This window comes from Abrus precatorius, unplaced genomic scaffold, assembly GCF_003935025.1.
Source record: "Abrus precatorius isolate BTA unplaced genomic scaffold, Abrus_2018 Scaffold6, whole genome shotgun sequence".
NCBI classification, from domain to species: Eukaryota; Viridiplantae; Streptophyta; class Magnoliopsida; order Fabales; family Fabaceae; genus Abrus; species Abrus precatorius.
Window position 1 is genome coordinate 7,776,520 of NW_020874406.1, and position 13,092 is coordinate 7,789,611.

General features: G+C 31.3%; 2 protein-coding genes across 4 annotated transcripts; both read left to right on the forward strand.

Moving 5' to 3' along the window:
- The first annotated feature begins 798 nt into the window (after window positions 1-798).
- Window positions 799-7,327, forward strand: LOC113869208 (probable N-acetyl-gamma-glutamyl-phosphate reductase, chloroplastic). Of its 3 annotated transcripts, XM_027505425.1 has the most exons (15): window positions 819-998; window positions 1,389-1,468; window positions 1,643-1,783; window positions 2,319-2,426; window positions 2,659-2,745; window positions 2,904-2,954; window positions 3,060-3,131; window positions 3,454-3,573; window positions 4,774-4,834; window positions 4,946-5,026; window positions 5,658-5,737; window positions 5,819-5,908; window positions 6,274-6,402; window positions 6,516-6,646; window positions 6,765-7,217. In XM_027505425.1, the coding sequence occupies exons 2-14, from the start codon at window positions 1,406-1,408 to the stop codon at window positions 6,621-6,623; spliced, it is 1,191 nt and encodes a 396-aa protein (XP_027361226.1). In that variant the 5' UTR covers window positions 819-998; window positions 1,389-1,405; the 3' UTR covers window positions 6,624-6,646; window positions 6,765-7,217. The 3 variants fall into 3 exon arrangements, with proteins under 3 accessions (XP_027361227.1, XP_027361226.1, XP_027361225.1); XM_027505426.1 differs by having other exon boundaries at window positions 799-998; window positions 1,397-1,468; window positions 6,516-7,327; XM_027505424.1 differs by having other exon boundaries at window positions 6,516-7,217.
- Window positions 7,328-8,987: 1,660 nt separating this feature from the next.
- Window positions 8,988-12,575, forward strand: LOC113869549. The gene is made up of 4 exons (XM_027505925.1): window positions 8,988-9,300; window positions 9,824-10,252; window positions 10,859-11,108; window positions 12,286-12,575. Exons 1-3 carry the CDS (start codon window positions 9,190-9,192, stop codon window positions 11,060-11,062), a joined length of 744 nt encoding a protein of 247 aa, XP_027361726.1. The 5' UTR covers window positions 8,988-9,189; the 3' UTR covers window positions 11,063-11,108; window positions 12,286-12,575.
- Window positions 12,576-13,092: the final 517 nt, after the last annotated feature.

Consider the following 13,092-nt stretch of genomic DNA (forward strand, 5'->3'; position numbering starts at 1 on the left):
TTTTAATTTATTTATCTATATATAATTGACTACAAATTATCATTTAATATTTTACATATTTATATTTATATTAAATATCATATGTATAATTTAAATTATAAACATAATTAGTAAAATTCATAAAAAATTAATAAAAAATAATTAAATTTAATTCTTTCAACCTATTTAATGGTCATGAAATCTTAAAAATGAAAAAAAAATTATATATGCACTATATTTATATGCATAATTATATATAATTTTGTAAACTAATTTATTTTCAAACTAATAATAATATAAAATATATTATATTTTTTTAATATATTTCTTAATATTTAAAATACTATTCTTTATTTTTAAAAAATAATTTAATAAAAATATAAACAAACTCAAACAATTGCACATGCATATTTAATAAATTAATTAACTTTTTTTTAAAAATTATCATTACAAATAATTTTAATATTCATTAAATAATAAATTAAATACTATTTAATTTAAATTAATTTATATTTAAAGCAATAAAAATTATATTATTATTTTTTTATAATAAATTATTTAATATTATGTTTACTACTTAAATAATTAAAATTGAAATATAACATTTATTTGATGATAGTCATGTGATCGTAGTTGAAAATGGTTGTTGTTACTTTGGTTAAAAATTCATATTATTAAGCATTTTCTTTTATTTATGTATCATTTAAAGTATTTTGCTTTTATGAACAATAAACATCTAATAAAAGTTTTAAATTCTCTTATTATTTTGTAAACAAAATACTTATGAGCAGATAGAAACAGGGAAATAGAAAATTTGATACAAAACAGTTTTGGATTTTCTTAATTGGGCAACAGCTTTGATCTCGTGAAGTGTCCACACCACCGCGTCGCACCACTGCGCTTGCTCTCTGTTCTGCTGTCCACTCTCGAGTGGTCTCTGTTTCTGCTTGCTGGGTCTTGAGAGATCTTTAACTCTTCAATTGTCAACACCACTTACCTCACAGGTTTCGTGGTTCAAGGTATTCCATTTCCACCTCAACAATATCTTTTACAATATTCTCCCTTCCTCATGCTATCTCTCTGTTGTAATCAGACAGAAAAGTGATAATTAAGGATTCTTGTGAAAAGACACTGCCCTTACACAACACTGTATGTTTGTGCAGTGTGTCAAATCAGCATGAAATAGTAAAATGACAAATCTGTGTTTGTGTTAGCATTGCTCAGTGTGAAAATTGTTGGTTATCTTTTCTTTTGGAGTTTTTCATTCTTCATTACTTTTTATTCGGTTCAAAATGGATTTTCCTATGTACATTCCGCTGCATTTCATTTGCCTTCACCTTTATGCATTTTCTACTGCTTCCCATTTTAATAATCTGTTGAGACCTAATTCTGTGATCCAAACTTGTTAGCTTCGTAGATAGATAAAATGAGCCTCACCGCTTTCGGCTCCATTTGTTTTCACGGAGGCCACTGTTGGAACAACCCCAAGGTACTCCTTTTCTTATTTCAAAATATTGTCTTTATTTGCTATAAAAAGTTTCATTAGCAATAGTTATTGTGGGGGGTAATTGCTTGTGCAATTTTTTTTTTTATTTAATTCTGTCAATAGTTAATTACTTAAATGTGGGTGATTCTCCAAATTTATGTTGTTGGTATTACTCAGGACTTCAGAAAGGTGTCCAAGGTGAGAAAGCAACAAGATGGGAAGCTACTTGTTAAGTGTTCGATCAAGAGTGGGAACCCAACTTCACAAAATACTGTTCGTGTTGGTGTTCTTGGAGCTAGTGGCTACACTGGTTCTGAGGTAAGTTACATAGCAACACCCTTAAGGGTATGCTTGGGAGTTGGGTTTTGAAGGAGGGGAGAGAGTTATATAATGTTTATAAAAATAACTAAAAGAATTAATACATTAAGCTTATGCTAATTTATCATTTTACTTCATTTGTTTCGAAAAATTAACAAATTAGAGAATATTTATTAGAAATAAAAATTTTCTCCTTCCCCTTCAAAACTCAACTCCCAAACATACCCTAAGTTGTGCTTGGATTAATCGGTGGAAAGTTTCAAAGATGGAAAAAAATTAATAGAGAGCCAACTAAATGTGATTTTCAAATTTCAACCGATGTTATTTTGGCTCAGAGTGAGAGGTTATAACTGCCTTTTTCTTTTTTTTTTTTCTCTCATGCTTTTTTATACAACTGAAGTGTAAACTCTGAAGTGGATTTCATTTGAAATGTTGTATTTCCACTTTTCATGTACTCAAGCAAGCAAGTTGATGTCCCTGGCAGTTTAGATCTGGTGTTACTATGTTGAGAGATTGTGGTGATTTTTTTTATTAGGTTCTCAGGCTTTTGGCTAATCATCCACAATTTTCGGTTGCATTGTTGACTGCTGACAGAAAAGCTGGGCAGCCAATCTCATCTGTATTCCCACATTTGCGCACTCAGGTATGTTTGGTTTTAGATATGATGCCATGTGTTTGAAAAGATATTTTTGTTCATTCATAGTTATATTGTGAACGGGTATAGTGTGCTATCTGTTTTCCTTCTTCTGAGTGAAATTCATATACCTTTTCTAGTTTTCTATGATCATGGAGGTTGGTGCTAGCCTCAATCATCATTTTCTTGAGCAATCCTCACAGCGTGATTGTGATATATGAATGTTGATGCATTGTTGCAGGACTTGCCAAATTTGATTGCAATAAAGGATGCAAATTTTTCTGATGTGGATGCTGTATTCTGTTGTTTGCCACATGGAACTACTCAGGTTCTTTCTTATATCTTTTGAATTTTATAATTCCCTGAATTGGTCAAGAGAGGACTGGATATAGTTTATCTTTGTCCAAAGAAGAGGTGCATTCAGCAGGAGAGTTCATGTTATTTCAATGCTTAAAATTATTCCTTAGTTTATCTAGTTGTTTCCAGGACATAATTAAAGGCCTTCCAAAGCACTTGAAGATTGTTGATCTTTCTGCAGTAAGTTTTGAATAAGTGTTGTCTCTTTTTTTCAAAACAAAAAATCATTACGCAATATAAATGAAGTTTTGCTTCATTTCAGAACTGTAATTGGGTATTTTGTAGGATTTTCGTCTAAGAGATATTTCTGAGTATGAAGAGTGGTATGGTCAGCCACACAGAGCACCTGATTTGCAGGTGGGATGCAATTACAAAAGGGTTTCATTTATCTAGGTCAACTTTTGTTTTCTAAATCAATATAGAACATTTTTCACTATACTATAGGCTTCTACGTTGTCTTTCATTTTGTTGAACCTCGCTTAGCAAACTGTTTAACCTCTTATAACCTATAATTTCTAATGTATATATTTGATGAAGTGCAATGCCATCACACTTTATGGACTTGACATAACTTTTATTTCTGTTCATATGTGGCAGTCTTAAATCTCAAATTGAAACTATCTTTCTTGTTTTATAATTTGATTGTTAGTGCTGAATTAATTTAGTTATCTGTGTCCAGAAAGAAGCTATATACGGATTGACAGAGGTTTTAAGGAAGGAAATCAAGAATGCATGCCTAGTTGCTAATCCTGGTTGTTATCCGACTTCTATTCAACTTCCCCTTGTCCCTTTGATAAAGGTTAGCGTGCTTATTTTTCATTATACAATGCATATGTAGAATAAGTGAATTTTCCTTTATAAAATAGTATAAATTTGAGTTCCACTGATTCTGTTCCATGACTGTGACTTGTTTTTGCTTTGCCTGTGGCCTGAAATTTATAGTGTAGGGTGTTAAACCTGATGTACCCTTCACTTTAAGTAGATTTCTTTGGTGTTCAGTTCATGACCTGTTTAATGGAATCAGTGTTTTGGATATGTAAAGAAACTAAACGCTCCAACAATGTCTAGTTTATAAGAGTTACCTTTTTGTTTTGATTCCTTTTGTTTGTCCTTGTTGATTATTCCTTATCCTTCGACAGGGACGGATTCAAAGGGGGGAAATGGTGGGTCCTGGCCCCACTCCCAAAATATATTTTGAAAATTATATATATGTAGATAATTTTAAATGTTTAGTAATATAATTATGTATATTTATAAGATCATCACAATTAATAGATAGCTAATTTTTTTAGTATATTGACTGTGAAGGAGATTGTATTTATTTTGATAATATATTAATCTTAGAAGAAATTAGTCTCTTACAATTAACAAAAAATATCTTTTAATACATTCAAAAAATAGAACGTGCATTGAAGTTTATCTATTTTTTACCCTCCCCCCCCTGTCATTAGGTTCTGGATTCGTCCCTGTCCTTCAACCTTTTGTATTTCTATCTCTTTCTCTACATAACTTTCTTATTTTATCAATGTAAAAATTATTCATATTTGCATTAATTCTATAACCTGACAACTGAGCATTCATAGTAGAAAGAAGAGAGGATTGAAGATGTGTTGTCATCCATATAGTTTGCATTAAAAAAATGGTGTGGCAATAGTGAGATATTGCTGCTATACTCTTACAGCTATCTTGTGGATTAATGGAAAATGTCCAGGATTCTGAATACTATATTAATTCTGCTTTTGGGTTTGCCCATGTACTAAACTTATTTATCAAGTGTGTCTACCTTGACGGATGTACTCAAGTTGCCAAATGGGATGAAAGCATTGTCCAAGGACTTAGGATCAACTTTATACTTCCTATTTTAAAAACTGATTTTATGATGCGGGGATATGAACTCAACTTTATACTTCCTATTTTAAAAACTGATTTTATGATGCGTGAAATATTTCATATCCCCTTTGATTTTAAGTTTCTTCTTTCTGAGTTTTCTGTCATGCAGGCTAATCTTATTGAGATTAAAAATATTATCATTGATGCTAAATCTGGCGTGAGTGGAGCAGGTTAGAATTTTTTTATGCATCTTTAAATATTTTCTTGCTAGTCTTTCACAAAACATTCTTAGCACTTGCTTCTCATTTGTAAGCAATTCTATTACTTGGTTCTTGTTGCAGGGCGTAGTGCCAAAGAAAATTTATTGTTCACTGAAGTAACCGAAGGTCTCAATTCTTATGGTGTTACCCGGCATCGCCATGGTAAGTTTAATTTGCTTCTTATAATTTGGATTTATGTATTTCGAGTCTTGCGAGTTAGGAAGCGCATTTAAAATGTCACGGTGTAAAATACTTTTCTGATAGCTACACTTCCTAGACACTTGTTCAACACATGTCAAACACTTCTCATTAAGTGTTCAATTAAAAAATAATTTTTTGTCAGCTTAGACACTTGCGCCGACACCTTCATCCAGCTTGGACTCTTGATCCAACTCTTTAGTGTAGATGGACACATGCTAGGATTATTAAAAGAAATATTTTTTTAACATTTTGAAAAGTTAGCTTAAAATATAATGTAAATATAAAAAAATAATGCCTTTCAATTTTCTTATAAGGCTTATTATCACAGAAAAAGATATGACACTTAGCATATTGGTTTGAGAAGGTGGATTTGCCTTGTTTTGGGTTTATTTTAAGAGACCAAGTGCTTATATTGTAAAATAATGTCCCTTAACACCTTTTTAAGAAGCTTATTGGTGTTGTTCTTATTATTATGATTTTTCAAACGTGTGCTCAAAAATATATGTTAATATATGGCTAGTGATTTTAGTAATTAGGGACAAATGGCATCTGTATTTGAATAGGTCTAATTATCCTATTTTGTGGTATGCAGTTCCAGAAATTGAACAAGGACTCGCTGATGCTGCAAGTTCAAAAGTAACTGTTAGTTTTACTCCACACCTGATTCCAATGGTAAGAGTAATGCCTAGAGTTGTATCTTCTTTATTCTTTTTCTTCAGGTAAATTAACAAATGCTTCTTTGCCATTTATTAGAGTCGTGGCATGCAATCAACTATTTATGTGGAAATGGCTCCAGGAGTGAGAATTGAGGACCTGTACCAGCAACTGAAACTCTCATATGAGGTTTATCCTTTTTTGTCACTACTTGTCCCTTCGTCACATATAGATGTTATTACCACTAGTTTTCAAAAAATGTTAAGTATGAAATGCAGATATGCAGACACGATACAAAGAATGCAGATCTGTAATTGGTACTTAATGGTTATTCACTTATTCTTCTTTGTTGAGGAAAACATTTTCGTCATTGCCATCATATTGTTTGAGACCTCAGAGTCTCTTTCACCTATAAGGCCTTTTCCTGCCCTGTTTCATGGGGCTGTGGAATGTGCATAACTTGATGGATGATTTATTGCTTTATTAGCCTACTTTCCGGTTCATGTTTGAATTTCTTGGATTGTCTTTCTTTTCTTCTTTCTTATGAATTTCAGGATGAAGAATTTGTTGTGGTGTTGGAAAATGGAGACATTCCTCGAACTCATAGTGTTAAAGGATCTAATTACTGTTTGATCAATGTTTTTCCTGACCGAATTCCTGGAAGAGCAATCATTATATCTGTAGTATGTTAATTTTTTTTTCTCCTAAATATCCACAGCTTTTTATATGAGATATTGTATATTTAATTATCATCTTATCGTTGCCATGACTCTAGGATGTTGATGTCTTGTTGCAGATTGATAATTTAGTGAAGGGAGCTTCAGGTCAAGCTTTACAAAACCTAAATCTGATAATGGGATTTCCAGAAAATTTGGGGCTTCATTACCTGCCTCTGTTTCCCTAGAGTAGTTACCTTTTCCAACTAGAATAAGCCAAAGACTTTTGTTGAGCTTATTTGTCCACGGCATCTATTCTTCCGTGTAAACTTAGACATGGGTATTTTCAGCTTTGCTTCTATTAACTTATGCCAATAATAGTGGTGCAGCATCAATGTCTTGGATAGAGCTCTAACATTGTAGTCACAGTTCCACCACAATACTCGATGGTCAAGAGGAAATATTTTCAAATTATGTATTTTCATCCCCAAGATTGCATTTTGAAATTCTTGTAGATTTTAGAAGGGAGTTCCTCATAGTCAGAAGGGATACTAAAGCATATCACAATCTCCCTGTTTCTTTCCTTTTCTTGGTCTAGAATGCTAGAATAAGTCATTGAAGGTGGTGGGACTTCTAGTTTTTCAAGGATGGGTTTTGGTCTTTTTGTATTGCCAATATGTTTAGTGTGGACTACGAAATCTTCATCTCAAGTTTACTTTCCGAGATATGTTTCAATTTGACTTCCTGCCTATTTGGTTTTCACTAAAATCACAGCTGCAGAACAAGGAATTGGTTACCGCGGATCTTTTGTGTTGGATTGGATTTAGTTTTGTGAGATGTATGAAGTACAGTGAGATTTATAAAGTGAGAAAGTGAAAACTTATTCATTAATTTGAATTATGTATTTTATAATTATAATTTTAAATCAATGATGAGAAGATCTTTATTTTGTCACTTCAGGTTTCTTTTCATTTGAGTTAAATCCTCACTAAACAGATTTTTCAGGTTAAAATTAATTTTAAGCCCTGCATGATTTTACCCAAATTTATGAACAATTTTCCACTCTGAATTCACGACAAAAACAGAATTTCAGGCACCCGAAAATCTTAACAAAATTAACTTAAGTAGGGGTTTAAATTAATCGATTTTTTTACATAAATTTAAATTAATTTATGCTTTCTAATTTTTTCAGAAGTGTTTGCATCTAATTTTTTTTATAAGCACTCTATAATGTAATAGAGCTTGGCATTTTTGCCTTGGAAAAGATTTTAACTACAGATTTTTACTATTGAAAAGCTTTCATAAGTTGGAAATTAATCTAAACATAGGCTTAATGTTTGAAGGATTGACAAAAAATAGTATAAAAACTCACACTCCTGATAACGTAATTAATAGTATTAAATAATAACTTATGTATTCACTAAAAATTAATTAAAAAAAAACTATTGATGCATAAATTTGCATCTCAAATATTTTTTAGATTAATTGTGTGGAATTATATACATTTTTCTAAAAATCTTTATCGAATCATGTAAAATTATATATTGCATTGCCAAGACTGTATTATAAGATGTTCTACTTGAGTTTTGGACCACTTATGATGCACTTGTTATGATTGTTTTGTGAAATATTTAACATTTATATGATACTTTTATATTTAACTCTTCTAAAATGAAGATGTATAAAATGAAAAAGTGGGGCGTGAATTACTATTAATTTGAATTGAAATGATTTATAAATATAACTAATTGTAAATTAGTGAGGATTAATCTCACTTTGCTATTTGCTATTTTAGAGAAGTCAAATATAATATTTTACATTATCATATTCAAGGGTTATTAATATTAATTAAACTACTAGTGGTCGGTGCATGTTCGGATGAAATTATTATTACCAAAATAATTGCTTATTTTGTAAAAATTCACTCACAAAGCTATACAAAAATAAACAATTATTTCTTAAACATATACTAAGACTATCATAGACCAAAAAATAAAATAAAATAAAAATAAGAAACTTATTAAAAGTATCATAAAAAAATTAAACTCTTCTTACACTAAATAAATACGCAAGCAATTATTATTGAATACATTTAAAAAAATTATACATCCTACATTACAAATATTGGATAAATCACTTACATACATTTCTTCAAAAGCTAATCTTACAAAATATAACAAGCATAAATAATAGAATACAAGTTTAAATATAATTTTTATCTTAGTATTTTAGCTTTTTCTTTAGTCCCTCTAAGTATTTTTTTTTTTAGCTTTATTTTTTATGAATTTATAATTTCTTTCATTACTGTAATCCAATTAAAAATTTATATGTAATAGTCTTTTAATGAACCACATCAATGATGAAGGGTATAAATAAAAATTTACAAAAATATAGAAATAAAAAAAATCATGCAAAGAAATTAAAATAAATAAAATTCACAAATAAAAAAAATATATTTAAGCCTAAATTATAAACAAACGGTTGTACAGACATGTTTATTTGATTTTTAAAAAGAGTTTTCTCTTTTTAAAAACTAAAATTATATATATTAAACTCTTTTTAAAAACTAAAATTATATATATTTTTAATTTTTAAAAAGACAACAAACATGTATCTCTAGTTTCTAGTTTTCACTAAAAGAGACCTAATACCTCGTAGTATGGGTTACTTAGCTTTGCACTTAGTCTAGTTGGCTCCTCCTCCATCATGCTATCTTAGTTGCAACCTCAGCGAAACCCACTTGTTGAATCTCAATCCCCTTCCCAAAGGGTATTCGAATTTGGTTTCAAGTTTTTATCTTTCGACTTCACAAAAATGTCTCTTCCCTATCCTTCTCACCTCCTCTCTGCCACTGCCTCTGCTCGTTTCCAACCCTTCACCTTCAACAACACCGTCACAATCAAACCTCACTTTTTGGTATTCAAGGTATTCCACCTACCCTTTTCAACATTTTCTTCACAATATTCTTGTTGTTCATATTCTGTTGTTATCTGAAAGGAAAATCACAGTTAAGGATGTTTTTAAAAATAACAGACAAAAAAGACATACCCCTTAATCTACACTGTCAAATTTGTGCGCTGTGCAGTAGTCAAATGACAAATGCCCGATGAATGATCATTTATTTTTTTACTTTTTTATTTGTGGGTCATGAAATTTGTAGTTGTGTATTGTGTCAAAGCAGATGCAGTAGTAAAATGACAAAAGCAATGTGTATTTTCATTTTGTTTATTTATTGTCTATGTTTTGGGGGGTGGGGGCTCAGAAAATCTGTGTTTGTGCATTTGCATTACTCTATATGAAGATTGCCAGTTATCATTTGTTTTGGACTTTTTCAATTTTGACTACTTTTATATTTGGTTAAAATTGGGTTTTCCTGTGTCCATTACACTGTCAAATTTAGGTCTGGTTGTGCTTCTTATTTAAAATTTCTCCTCTTTTGTTGTGGCAGGGTACCTCGTGTTTTGTTGAGAAGCACACATGCTGCTTAAGTGTTAAAAGATTTTGTGCATCTGGGAAGACAGGGACCAAGATCTCCTGTGCTATGAATATGTCTGCACAGCAATCAGATGATCATGGGAAAATGAAGCTGGACCAATTATTGGACAAAGCACGAAAGCTTTGGGACAGTTCTCCCGAGCCGGTGAAGAATTTCCCCTGGAACAAAGCTATGGACAATTTCATTCAACTTATTATTGACCTGATTTTGGTTGTTGTCAAATACCTATCTGTACCTGTATTCGCAATTACTTCCCTCAGTGAGTTATCCTATTGTGCGCATGAAAAGAAGTTAGTTCTTGTTCCTCTTCCAGTTCTCTTTGGAATTTCTGTTGCTGGGATCCTTAAAGAGACTTTCTTGGAGTTATCTCCGCGTCTAAGGGTAAAATCATTACTTATGCGTCATTTTATGACATGGTTGTCAGATAAATAAGTTCCATGTAGCATTGAGCTGTTGTTATTTTAATATTTACTTTCCCACATTCAGAAAGAAACAGTCATAATGCTTGAGCTCTGTAGATTCATGTTTTCTTTCATTCATGTTGTAAAAGATTTAAACTGCCAAATTCCCTGCAAATGTGGAATTGCTAATAATGTAGCATGTTTCTTTTAAAGTAGTTAATCTTTCCCCACTTGATGGTTTTTCTTTGCAGATATTTGACTGTCAAGTGTCGATTAACAATATGATGACTGCCTTAGACGTTCATTTATTTCCAAATTCCAATTTAGGCATCCAGCATTTATTAAAAATTTGGGTTCAAGTTGACGACATATTTTGACAACTAGATGCTTGCCTTATTTTACAGAGGCAGGTTTGATAGGGACTTATGTTGGTGTTAATATGTTTTGAAATTATCTTGATTGGTTATAACATAGGAAAAAGAATGAGAAACTCAATCTGGTGATCTCCCCTCCCCATATGCTATAGTGTAGCTTATGCTTGTTTGACGTCATATATACTGTAGCTTATGCCTGGTCTGGTTTTCAGGATGCAGAAGTTCCATGGCATTTAATTGCCATTGCAATTTTCTTCACATTGATCAAATTGCCAGGTCCATATTACCCTTATTGGGGACGTATATTTATTCCTCACTTTGCAAATGGGGTTCTGTTGAGGGCTCTATGGTTTGCAATATTGTGGTATAGAAGACCTAAAGCATTGAAGATGTCAGATTCTGTAGATGATAGTTAGTTAGCCCACCGAGTTATGCTTCCAGCCTGAAATTCCATCTTCAGTTGTAAGTAATATTAACTCATCGTACAACTTATTATCCTAAATCCACTACATATATGAAATCTGGGATTACTGGGTGTCTATGCAAGGCTACAACTTGTTCTCTTGTTTGATGAGTAAACGTGTGTTTTTGGAATTTAACGAAATGAAAATGCTCAAGTCCAACTCACATCTAGTTTTGTCACTAGCTCCATTTTAATAATCATTAATGATTTAATTTTGCTTGGTTAAATTTTTTTGCAAGCCTATAATTTAACCGAATTATAAAATTGGGCTCCTATTCTTCCCCATATTTTGATTATGTTCAAACAAGTCTTCACTCACCAATTGTCATCAACCTTTTTGAAAGCTTAGATAAACTATACAATTGGCATTTGTCGATTAGGTCCCTATAGTTTTTTGAGTTTTCAAACGTGTCCCTATAGTTTAGCAAAGCTTAAAAGGCCAGTAATAAGGATTTATCTCAAAAATGTTGAAAATATAGGGGCCCAAATATGGACTTACTTTATAGAGACCTAGTATACAGAGTAATTTAACCTTTTTTCCTACAAGTTTGAATTATTAAATCATATTATCAAAACTGTTATAATTTTGTAAAGAGAACCCACTATTTTCAGTATTTTGAACTAAAAGTACTTCAAAAATTGCTGTTTACCAGATGTTATGCAACGACCAAAAATCATCATTTCAGGACCAATTTCTTGCTTCTAATACTTTGAGAACCAAAGTAATTGTTCCAAAAGATTTTGGTCGACCAATTTATAAAATTTTATTTAATGTAAATTAGGCTTGCCTACAGAATCCGAAAACTTGATATTTGAGTTCTACTCGGTTATATAATCAAACCCTGTTTGACATTGATAATGTTTCATTTAATATGCTTGATCTCTTGATCATAGGTGGCATCATCTTTCATGGCCATAATCTATTTCCCAGAACATGCTATTGTTATTAGATTGTTTAGTAAATTAGGCTAGCAAGTATGACTGAAAATGTTTTGTATAATGATTGCTCTAGTAATACACTAATATATTGAAGTTGGCTTATATTATCTGCAACTCAGTATAGGTGTGCTTGTCAACATCATGTACAAGTTGACTTCAGTTGTTTAATCATCACTTTTCTTCATTAAATTGTTGATATTGATTAATCAAACATTGACTTTATTTCCTTTGATAGAGGAGACAATTATTTTACTAGTGAAGACCTGAGTGAAGAGTTAAGCATTCCATTGAGATTTTTATTGAATTTATAATTCACTTTGTCTAGAAAGATGCAACTGCTATGCGTAGTTACTACCGTTTGCCTTGGTAATGGCAGATACGGTTGTGTTAGATGGTCCATATGAATAGGGGTGTAGATTACTGTATCGAGAAAATAGATGCCAATGGTCACTTGAAGTTTTGTATAAGAAAAAAGATAAAAAGTCATTTACCATCATATAGTGGAGAAATCTCAAGAGATTAATCGAGTGGAGGAAGACATTGGTGGAAGGTTCGAGCTTTATTTCTTTCTTTAAAGTTAAGTAACTTTTATTTAAGGCTCTATTTGGAAATTCAGAGAGAAAAGGAAAGAGTTTGAAGAGTAAAAGAATGAAAAAGAATTAATATAAAATCTTTCAAATTAGAAGAATTTAAAAATATGGAAGTAGTGGAGGTTATAAACTGTCTGATTTAAAATTTCCCAAACAAGGTAACTATCTTGTAAGCTTTCCCTTTCACTCTTTTCTTTCAAAATCAACTTCCAAACAAAGAATTTCTGTCTTGAATAAGATCATGATCACTTAATTTATATACCAAAAACCTGTTGTGAAGGGACTAATGTGATTTTTTCTTTTCTTTTCTGGTCAACGTGCGTGATCAGTAAATAATATGGCATGCTCACGTTGGAGCATGTATGCAATTTTGAAGTGAATTCGTGAATCATGTACGGAACTTCGCTTAAACTACCCTTCTAGTAACGCATATCATTGATGATCCGCTGTTAGG